This window comes from Bidens hawaiensis, unplaced genomic scaffold, assembly GCF_021521415.1.
Source record: "Bidens hawaiensis isolate Kalapana, Puna unplaced genomic scaffold, B.hawaiensis_p1.1 tig00046174_1, whole genome shotgun sequence".
Lineage (NCBI taxonomy): Eukaryota > Viridiplantae > Streptophyta > Magnoliopsida > Asterales > Asteraceae > Bidens > Bidens hawaiensis.
The window spans coordinates 117,828-129,449 of NW_027498235.1; the positions used below are offsets into that span (position 1 = coordinate 117,828).

The 11,622-nt window shown below is 43.8% G+C and overlaps 2 protein-coding genes across 2 annotated transcripts; both read right to left on the reverse strand.

The window, feature by feature from the left end:
- Positions 1 to 9,668: 9,668 nt before the first annotated feature.
- On the reverse strand, positions 9,669 to 10,076 carry LOC143596237 (uncharacterized). The gene has a single exon (XM_077075068.1). The coding sequence runs from the start codon at positions 10,074 to 10,076 to the stop codon at positions 9,669 to 9,671; it is 408 nt and encodes a 135-aa protein (XP_076931183.1).
- An 18-nt stretch (positions 10,077 to 10,094) lies between these two features.
- Positions 10,095 to 10,514, reverse strand: LOC143596238 (uncharacterized). Its single transcript, XM_077075069.1, has one exon. The coding sequence runs from the start codon at positions 10,512 to 10,514 to the stop codon at positions 10,095 to 10,097; it is 420 nt and encodes a 139-aa protein (XP_076931184.1).
- Between the last annotated feature and the right edge of the window lie 1,108 nt (positions 10,515 to 11,622).

Consider the following 11,622-nt stretch of genomic DNA (forward strand, 5'->3'; position numbering starts at 1 on the left):
TGTAAGTATTAGAAAACAACATGGAAAATTATACTATAAAAAGTAATAATTAGAGTAGTTAAAAACATGTAGCCGAGATATGGCAAAACAGAAAACTACTCTTGCGACTGGCAAGTGAGCATACAATTTAGGCTAGTTATATATTAGGAAGGTATTTGTAGAAACCCTAATTGAAGTGGTGATTTGATTGTGAATGTTTGATAGGCTAGGTGCTAATGAGTGAGGTGACTTTGGATGAGTTTCAGTGAGATGACCATGCAAAATGGATATATGTTTTATTGATCTTTCCCAGCTTGTTCTTTACAAAAGGAATGTATACATATATATATATATATATATATATATATATGATCTAGGGAGGATCTCCCTCTAGACCGTTACTCTTTGGATTCTCTCTATTATCCGTTGGTCCTTTGACTCCGCCAGGGAGCTAGCTAGTATCCGTTGGACCTTCTTTTCCCTCCAAGATTATGTCACTTTCAGCTCTGAAATGCTCAGGCTAACAAGGACAGGTCGGTGCTTGACTTTGAGCTTTGTCTGGAGTGCATGGGATGCTATTGGGCCGGACTGGGCTGGACCTCTTGGGCTCTATTTGGGCCTAGCCAGACGTAGTCTCTTCAAGTCCCTCCAGTCTATTGTTGTTGTTATTCATGACAACGGTGATAGACTTGACTCAAGCTCACCTCGCTTTTTATCTCTAATATCTTCTTGCTATGAGTTAGCGTCCCGTAGGCTTGCTATGCAAATCAGGCCCATTTCCTGAGCCGCGTGGTTTCTGGCCCATTTGAGTCCAATTATAGAGGCGGTAAAACTTGTGGTCTAAATTGAATTACACGCTTTCCCAAGTTACCATTATATCAAGGGTTTGCCATCCCATCGCCATAATTTTCACCTGCCATCTCCTCTTACCTCTCTCCGGCGATTCATCATTTTCCACCAACCCTTCATCTCCCAAATTCCGTTCAGCTTAGTTCTTATTGTTTTGTCTTCCATTTTCTTCTATCATGAGCCGTGAAGGCTTGTCTTCGATTACATCCACTCTTACCAAAGAGAAGATGCTTACCCTTGTGCTCGCTATCATATTCCTCTGTCTTTATCTCCTGTTTTGCCGGATCCTCATGAGACGGCTATTAGCCGCCCCAATCTTATTGCATTGTACACGAAGAATCTGGAGTGTGCTAACATACGTTATCCGCTCACCGACTTCCAGATGGCCTTGTTGAAATATCATAAATTAGGGTTCTCTCACGTTCACCCGTTAGGCTTCCTACGGGTGGCTTTGCAACAGTCCCTCTATTCCGTCAATTTTACCGTCTGAAAGTGGACGGCGATTGGTTTACCTTCGAACGTCGTCCCGTGAACAAACAGCCTCCCTGCTATTCGAAAATGCCTACTGGGTTTAGCCCTAAAGAATGGAAAGACAGTTTTTCCTTTGTATCTCCGAATTTCGCTCCCGGTCTTCATAGTCGTCGTCGTACGGACACCGTCATTCGTGACATAGCTCCTCGCCCTCCCACGAACCAAGACGATCTGCATGACTTACTTGTGAATAATTCTACTGAAGCTATGACCTATCCCGAACCATTACTATATATGGCTGGGATGAGCCAAATATGGTCGGATCCTTCCACCCGGCCGGCTATGCTTGAGAATGGCCGAGGTCTTTTAGTTTCCTGTTGACTCCTTTTCTTTCTCGAACCATCATGTTTTGAAAGCTGCTGATGTCGTTTCTTTTGTTTTGTTTTTTTTTCTTTTTTTCAGAAATGAGTTTGAAAGAGGCTTTGCAGGAAGGACCTTTGAAAGCTGCTGCGTTTGTTCGCCTACCCGTGGCGCCGGTAACGAGTTCTGAGACGGGGTCGGCTTCCTTGGACTGTTCCAACCCTGCTGGGCTTCTTGATCTTGAGGAAACCCCTAAACAAAAGGAATCCTTGGCTGAGGTGTTTGATGCCTCCATGAAGAACCGTTTGAGGAGTTCCAAACGGCCTTGTCTGGGTCAATCGTCTTCCTCCCAGCCAATGGACCCCTCTGCTGCCGAGATTGTGGATCTGGACAACGAATTTGCATTCCAGGTAGTTGCTTCCGCTGAAGAGCATAAAAACCATGATTTTGAGCCCGTTCGTTCTGATCCCAAAGGTAAATGTCCTGAAGAACCAGTGTCCCCGCCTCGAGCTCAGCCCCTTCTAGAGACTGAACAACCTCCTGATTTTATGCCCTTTGTCCCTAAATGGAACTTGGATGTTCGTTCGTCCGTGCTCACTCCCCAGCAAGCCCATAGTTTCCTCAGTGAGGCCGTTCCTCCAGTGGACACCACTCATATTCGGGCCATGAGCAGGATTGGTCTCGTGAGTGAGTTTGGGACCCATCTCTATCGCACCCTGGCTTTGGGGGCTGCCACTCGGCAGGCCATGATTGATGTGGATCAGACTTTACAACAAAACCAAGAGAAGATCGACTCGTTGGAGCAGGCAGTTGAGAAAGGCCGTCAGAAGATCCAGAGCCTTAGGCAGAAGAGTGTTTTGGCTGAGGAGAAAGATCTCGAGACATCCGGACTGGCAGCCAATCTGAAGAAGTCCCAAGATGAGGTGGCTGTCCTGACGGGAGATCTCGCTGTGTCCCGGAAACAGATCGCTATTTTGGAGGCTCAGTATGCTGAAGCCCGAGCTGATCATGAGAAGTTCCATGATGTGAGTATTTCCCCTTTGTTTTCTCTCCTTTTTTTGGTGAACTTATTTGTCCCGGGTTGGGCTCGTGGTTGTTGCTGAGCTTAAATGGGAGCGGGAAGAGCATGAAAGTTTGAAGCGTGCCGTGGAGGAGATCCAAGGATCAGGTGATTGAAGGTTTTCGCAAGGAATGCGATGAACTGAAACAGGAGCGTGATGGCTTGAAGTTGGAACGTGATGGTTTGAAGCTGGAGCGTGATGGTTTGAAGGCTGATCGGGTGTGGCTGATGGTAGATGGGTTCAAATAGGTGTACGAGCGAGCTAAATCTTGCCGAGAGACTTGTCAGGTCCGGGATATTTTGAATAGGGCTGTTTTCGCCTCGGGGTTCCAGCATGGTTTCCAGTTAAAAATATGTAGCCGAGATATGGCAAAACAGAAAACTACTCTTGCAACTGGCAAGTGAGCATACAATTTAGGCTAGCTATATATTAGGAAGGTATCCAAGTAGTTTACATTTAACAAGCAAATTAAACTCCTAAAAAGCATCACCGTATTGCTGTCCACACGCCACCATTGGATATCACCGAGTCGATGGAACAGCTGATTTGAAAAGCTAAAAAACATTATATTTTGTTGATCTTCTTGACCTTATGTCTTCTGTTAATGCTAGTTTGATCTTATCAGTTTTGTGTATTTGTTGACTTTACTTTTTTTTTATGTCATTATGATATGGCAAGTGTCACTGCATGAAGTTTTCTAGTTACTGTTAATGTTCGAGCTGATATCCATTCATTGGTCACCTTCACGACATTATCTCACAAAGTTTGTTATTTTTGGAACCTTTGCAGCCCTTACTCAAGAAGTGCATTATACTTCTAGAAACAGAAGTCGTGCCTACAAGTTCTGAGAGTTCAAGGCCAAGGATGCAGCTTGACTGTGTAACTGTATGGCTTGGAATCAAGGCATTGTAGGGAGCAGTGGTTTTTAACCTACTTTTGAAACCATCTCCTTCTCTCCTTTTATTAATAATATTCTTGATGTGAACCATGTCGTAATATCTTTTATTGTTTTTGTTTGCTCTTTTTAAAGACCTCGGATTTCTAGAGCCTCTTGCTTTTGAAGAAGGGATTTTGGAGCGCTATCCAAGTTTTCTGAGTATCATATGCAACCATATTTCAGGTGAGTTTTCTTACACAATCAACTGCCTTAGACTACTTTTCGATATGCTTGGTATGTCTTCTTTGGTCTTATATCTATAGTTTAGAATAGTTGATTTCATTCTCTTTTAGTGACTGTCTTCTAAAACAGTTTTGTCCATCTTTAAAGGTTGCAAGCTTTGGTTTAGGGCAACACTATCACCAAGTGTAATGCATAACACTTTATTGAGTCAGTGTTTTCATACTTAAGACGAGAAGAGCCACAAAGAAATATTTGATCTTTTCCCACCTTTTCTTCAGGCATGCTTGTTTTGCAGTTTCATGTCTACTGTGTTTTTTTGTTTTGTAAACAATTTCACATTGAAAGTTAAGTCACAATGTATTTTGTGGGTTTAATAATGTATGCAGTCTGTTTTTTCAGTCTCTTGAGGCTTTGCAAGACGGGGAGCATAAAAAACAACGCAGACATTTTTTGTACTTTCTTCTGCATCAAGTGACTGTTAGTAGCAACTTCAGCAATCTAATGAGAAAAAAAGCCTGCAAGGTGTCTGTTTTTCCTTTGTATCAACATCTGTCTTAGATACACTTGTCATATATGGTCTTTGCACTGCAATATTAGTAATTGATGGCTAAGTTTTGTTTGCAGACCAGCGGTAGTGTTACCATCACCTTTTACTCTTTTTACACAAACGAAAACAATTTTTGGACCATAATTCTATTGCTCTCTACGTTCCTCCACCTTCTTTGAAAAGGGAGATCAAAGATGGGATACAAGTATGCAACAAAATGCTAGGCACTTGATCTAATTTATTTTGGCCGAATGTTCAGTTCACTAATACAGCCAGGGCGCCTTGTGTGTTTGGCTAGTTCATCTGTTTTAGCATGAGCTGTTTGTTAACTATTACTCTTGAATATGTTAAGTCATGTAGCACGCACAGGTGAAAATCACTGGAATAAGCAATTTGTTATTACATTAGTCTGTACAGTGCTGTGAGTGAAGTATTTCTGAATGACAGTGAAATGACACTTTTTTGTTTGAATGAAATAAATAGAACATATATCAGCTTTCCAGTCAAAAGATTTCTTTTTTTTTCTTTCCATCAAGTGTGATGCATTGTGCGGCAATTACGATCTCAAAAGTAGCTTGAAACTGTGCATAGTGAAACAGTTGTTGCTATCAATGTTTTATAATGTTTTTTGATGAAATACTTTTTGAATTTTCTGGCACAGGGGTGCTTCTCTTGTGGCATCTCTCAGGCAACCTGCTTTTGATTTGATTCAAACTATTTTAGTGTCTGACGCATCTGCATTAGTGTCTTCAGTTCTACACTGTCAAATTTTACAAAGTCGTTGATAGGAATGTAGAATGTTATAATTCTTTGCCTTCTCATTATGATAATCAATTACTTAAATACAAAAGGGAATCCCATTCCATTCGGGATTTCTCCTAACAAACTAATATTATCCATATATACAAAATATAGTTTACAAATATACATAATGCTAATAGACCCGCAGTTGAAGCTGGAGGTTCTCGAAGGCTAAGACTGGCACGAAAATCGTCAAATAAGGCTTTCGGAAGACCCTTGGTAAATATATCAGCAATCTGGTAACGGGATGGCACATGAAGCACGCGGACCAGACCCCGTGAACGTGTTCACGAACGAAGTGAATATCAAGCTCTATGTGTTTCGTTCTTTGATGCTGGACTGGATTACCCGAAAGATAAATGGAGCTCAAATTGTCACAGTAAACTAGAGAGGCCTTCACAAGGGGGCGATGTAACTCCAAGAGGAGGTTACAAATCCAGCAAATTTCGGCAACCACATTGGCAATACCCTGGTATTCTGCTTCAGCACTTGAGCAGGAGATCGTGGACTGGCGTTTTGAGGACCATGCAAGTAAGTTGTTGCCGAAATACACACAATATCCGGATGTTGAGCGACGAGTGTCGGGACAGCCTGCCCAGTCAGCATCAGTGTAGGCTCGTAAGGAGCTCGATGAGAGTGGTCCGAGGGTGAGACCGAGATGAGATGTTCCCCGAAGATAACGGATGATACGCCGTAAACTGTCCAGTGAGGAAGGCGCGGAGAATGCATGTGCATGCAAATCTGTTGTACCGCGTAAGATATATCTGGTCTCGTGAAGGTTAGATATTGGAGGGCCCCGACTAAGCTTCTGTAAAGAGATGGATCTTCAAATTCGGGTCCCGAGGCAGGAAGCTTGCCTTTTGTGTCAACCGGAGTAGCCACCGGTTTGCAAGCGGTCATTCCGGCTCGATTAATGATGTCGAGGGCATACATTTGCTGAGATAGAAACATAGAACTGCCCGTTCTTTTTACTGATATCCCCCAAAAAAAGCTTAGTGGACCCAAATCTTTCATTGCGAACTCAGAACTAAGACGTTCCTTCAAGCCAATTCGGAGTTTTCCGATGAGGACGTGAGAATAATGTCATCCACATAAAGTAGCAAGTACGCAGTGTCTGCCCCATGGTGAAAAATGAAAAGTGAATTGTCACTGCGACTTTGTTTGAATCCAATGGATAGAACGAAGTCGGTGAATCGTTGGTACCAGGCTCGTGGTGCCTGTTTGAGATCGTATAATGACTTTTTAAGTAAGCAAACATGATCAGGGAACATGTTGTCCCGAAACCCCATTGGTTGATGCATATATACTGTCTCGTTGAGGTTCTCGTGTAGAAATGCATTGGTGACATCAAGTTGATGCACCGGCCAAGACTGAGATAGAGCGATCGAAAGAACTGTGCGGATTGTGGCCGGTTTGACAACCGAACTAAAAGTTTCACCGCAATCGATACCAACCTGCTGACTACGACCATCACTTACCAACCGCGCTTTATAGCATTCCAATGACCCATATGATCTAAATTTATGCCTGAATAACCACATATATCAGATGACATTCATATTAGGTTGGCGTGGGACTATCTCTCATGTCTTATTTTTAATAAGGGCATCATACTCGTTGGTCATGGCGTGTCGCCATTCTTTTGTGGACAGGGCGGTCTTGGGCGACTTGGGTAAAGGTTCAATGGAGGAGGTATGAAGGTTGAAGTGATGTTTTGGTTTGGATATTCCATCCATTGCTCGTGTGCGCATAGTGCGGCTTGGAGGGGGCGGGGCGGGGGAGGGATAGGGGGAGAGGTTTGAGGCTACTGATTGGGAACGGTATGGATGGGTGTGGGAGCTGGAGGTTGGGGTGGGGCTGGTGTGGTCTTGTATCGACGAGAATATGTTAGAATAGATGATTGAGGAGCGGAGTTAGGTGGCCCGTGATTGTTTGAAGTGGACATTGTAGAGGTGGGGTTTGTGTTATTGGGTTGGGCCGGATTGTTAGTAACTTGTGAGGTGGGCTTGGGGAATGTGGTTTGGACATGAGTCCAGAGTGTGGGATGAGGTGGATCAGAAAGAAACACATACGGGTCGGGTGTAGGTGTCGGGGGGTATTGGCGTAGGGGAAGGTGTTTTCTTCAAAGATTACATGACAAGTTGTGATTACTTGACGGGTTGTGAGATCGAGACATCGGTATCCCCGATGGTTTGGTGGATAACCAAGGAAAACGCAAGCATTAGATCGATGTTGGAGTTTGTGGATAGTGATGGATGGTTTAAGTGGGTAGCAAAGACATCCAAAAACTCGAAGATGGGTGTAGGATGGTTAACGACTGTAGAGGACATTGGTGGGGTTATTAAGGTTATTTGGTTTGTTTGGGAGGATATTGAGAAGATAGGTGGCGGTTTCAAGGGCATAGTGCCAGTAGGTGTTAGGGAGATTGGCTTGCGTAAGGAGGGTGCGAACCATGTTGTTGATGGTGCGGATTTTGCGCTCCGCTTTACCATTATGTGAGGATGTGTGAGGCCACGATAGACGAAACGTCATGCCATGTTGGGAAAATAATTGGTGAAAGGAGTTATTGATGTATTCTTTGCCATTGTCACATTGTTGTTGTTTAATGCGTTTATCAAATTGTGTATGGATTAAATTGTAAACGTTTTGAAATATGGAAAAAACTTGGGATTTTCTGCTAATAGGAAATGTCCATAGAAAATCAGAAAAGTCATCAATAAACAAAACATAATACCAGTGACCCCCGGAACTCAAAATTGGTGAGGTCCAAAGGTCACTGTGAACAATTTCAAAAGGTAAGTAAGTACGGTTGCAAGAACTAATAAATGGGAGTTTAACACTTTTCCCAAAACCACATGGTTCGCAGATACGTTTATAGACTTAGGTGCTGTTGCAATCTGATTTCATCTGATTTAATGTGAAGATGTGCTCTGAAGGTCTGCAATCTGAAAATATAATACTGTTTGTTTTATAAACTGGAAATCGTCTGCATAAGCTGAAAATTAGTTACATATCATATATTACAGTAGATAAAAGCCATTTAACGTTCGTAGACTGATAAAATAATTGGTAGTGGTGTACGAACTATGAAAGTGGGTGGTGGTAGACGATTGTAGTAGGCGGTGAATGGTGGGTGGTGGACGGTGATGGTGGCCGACAATGGGTGGTGGTGGTGGTGATGAACGGCGGTGGTGGTGGACGGTTATGGCGGGTGGTGGTGGTGGCAGCGGGGGTGGTGGATGGTGGTGGCGGCGGACGGTGGGTGGTGGAAGGTTGTGGCGGGTGGTGGAGGTGAGGACGGTGGGTGGTGGTGGTAGTGGACGATGGTTGTGGCCGACGGGGGTGGTGGTGGTGGTGGTGAGTGGTTGACGGTGGTGGTGGCGGAAGGTGGGTGGTGGTGGTGGTGGAACGTGGTGGTGGGTGGTGGTGGACGGTGGTGGTGGGTGGTGATGGTGACGGACGGTGGGTGGTGGTGGCGGCGGCGGAATGTGGTGGTGTCGGCGGACAGTGGATGGTGGTGGTGGTGGCGGACGGTGGGTGGTGGTGGTGTTGGACATTGGGTGTTGGTACTTGGTATGATGTTAAGAAGTGTAAAGATGATGAAAAAAACTTAGTTTTTAAGATCATAAAAGCAGTTTTCAGATCTTTTTTTGTTTTTAAAATAAACAGTCTTCAAAAGCTTATGTCTGCGCACCCGTAGACATAGACTCCATGCAGACATTATAAGCAAAAACAAACACAACCTTAGAAAAGGAAATAAAAGATGACTTCTTGAGCAATTGTAAAGGACTTGAGCCAGGGTGTCCAAGACGTTGATGCCACAGCGTTTGAGGGATCGCCACATCAGCCGAATGGGAGTTGATTTTGGAAAGCATATGTGGCGTCAGGAGATATAAATCACCGGTACTGTTGCATCTGAGGATAGGGGTCCGTATCTTGAGGTCCTTCATAGAAAAACCGAAAGGATCAAATTTAATGGAAACCAAATTATCGGTAGTTAAACGTCTAACAGATAAAAGGTTATGAATTAAATTAGGGGCATAAAGGACGTTGGTTAATTTAAGGGGTGGGAAGGGTGGGGTAAGGTTTGGTTGCCCTGTCCAAGAACGGGGACCGTAGTCCCGTTTCCAACGACAATATTACGATTAGTTCCATTATTAACGTAAGACGTGAAGTTACCTGCTTGGTTTGTCATGTGGGTTGTGGCTCCGCTATCCATAGCCCATGAGGTTTCCGGGGGGTTGAGTGACATGGTATAGAGGGCTTGCTCGATATCGGTAGGAGCGCAACTTGCTGTATACGCCTGATTAGGTCTCGGCCCAAGAATACCCGGTGCTTGACTCCCATTCGGACGAGGTGCAGTGGGGTATGGGCAAGGAGGTTGAGCAGCCCATTGACCTGGTTGAGAACCATGGCCCCATGCAGGTTGAAATACCCACTGACCATTCATGTTGGAAAACGATGGTGGGGCTTGGTGTTGCTACCCACGGCTAGGAGAGCCATGGCCACCGTATCTTCCACGGCCCCTACCCCTGGATCTTCCACGTCCGCAACCGCGTTCTGCATGAGAATTTGCTGCAGTTCGGTTGTCCGACCGAAGGTTCGAGTTATCGACTTTATGAGAGGTGGATGCATGAAGGGTCGTTCCCTCATTCTGTGAAGCATGAAGAGACATGCTAGCTTTTCTGTCGTATTCACGCATCAGTTTGGATCTAGCTTCATGGAACGTGGGCATAGGTTGAAGGTTTGACAGAAGCATAGCAATTCCTTCATATTGCTCATTGAGACCGGTGATAAGTTGTTGAACCATCCTTGCGTCGGTTAGCGGGGCATCGACATTGGCAAGTTGATCACATAGTACCTTGACCTCTTGACAGTAGGCTGCCATGGTGTCGAAATTATCGAATCAGGTGTTATTGAGATTTTGTGTGAGGTAGATGCATCGGGACGATTTGTTGTCCTGGAAGAGTGTTTCGAGGGTTACCCAAGCTTCACGAGCAGTTTTGTTTGGTTTAAGGATGGTGTTAATGAGGTCGTTAGAGATGGTGCTATAGATCCATTGAAGAACTATGGAATCCAATCGATCCCACAAATCAGCAGCCGTAAGGGCAGAGGCTACCTCTTCATCCTTCTGTTTTTCTGATGAAGAGGAGGCGGTGGAAGATGAGGATTTAGGTAAGAGATGGTCATAAACTTGATAGGCACGGCAATGAATCTTGAATAATTCGGACCAAGAAGTGTATTGGCCCGTCTTGTTATCGAGAGTGATCGGAATAACATGCTTGATGTTGGAGACGGTGACTGCGGGGTGGAGTTTGGAATCCATTAGGGAAGCAGGGAGAGGAGAGGAGGATCGAAGTACCGCCGGAAAATAAGGGATGGTTGGCGGCACTAGGTTTTAGGCTGGTGATACCATGTAGAATGTTATAATTCCTTGCCTTCTCATTATGATAATCAATTACTTAAGTACAAAAGGGAATCCCATTCCATTTGGGATTTCTCCTAACAAACTAATATTATCCATAAATACAAAATATAGTTTATAAATATACATAATGCTAATAAGGAAAATCTTTGACTTTAAAGATGAAGATGGCAGTGAAGGTCTATTTGAAGATGATGTCGAAAAAGAGAACACCGGTACCAGTTGTTGGAATGATTTTAGCATTCAGGGTCAAACTGCAGCATCAGAATTTGAGGCATGGATGCGCATTCCGATTCTATGGGTTGATGTTTTAGTTGAAATTGATCCTGCAGTCCTACCAGTATCAATTTCTAAGGCAGTTTTATGGGCTTTATCTCGTTTTTCTATGGTTGAACCTGAAAGTAGCGCTGATATGGCTCTTCCAGTTGGACATTGGTTAACCACCCGAGCTCCAGAGGTATCCTATCTGAAGTGTCAAGTGCGTGGAGAGAACACAAAGATTATGAGTGCACACCTCTTCATTAATCAAAGCTGGCCTTAAATAGCCAAAGGATACAACGTTCATATGCAAGTACTAACTAGAAAATAGGAAACTAACATAAATAAAGGAAGACTCAAACAAACCACTAACTAGACTTTGGAGCCCAGAAGACCCGCTTATTCTAAACAGAAAAGAAATAATAAAACATTAAAAATAACATCTTTAATTTCTCATGCTGACGTGGACACCTCCATAATCCAATAATTCCTCCCCTTAAACAAGATATTTTCAGCCATCTTGTTTAATCACACAAACACCCATAGCTCCTCGAATGTCTTTAAACGTTTCTTCCTTAACGGGCTTCTTCATCCCGTCTGCCATTTGCTGCTTAGTACCACAGAACTCAAGTTGAACCACCTCCTTTTCAACCAACTCTCTAAGATAATGACAACGAACATCTATGTGCTTTGTTCTTCTATGCATGACCGGATTCTTTGATAACTTGATAGTAGACATGTTATCACATTG

What these genes read in the sequence shown, in the direction of transcription:
- LOC143596237 (XM_077075068.1), bottom strand. Translation starts at nt 10,076, where the DNA reads ATGGCAGCCTACTGTCAAGAGGTCAAGGTACTATGTGATCAACTTGCC.
- LOC143596238 (XM_077075069.1), bottom strand. Translation starts at nt 10,514, where the DNA reads ATGGATTCCAAACTCCACCCCGCAGTCACCGTCTCCAACATCAAGCAT.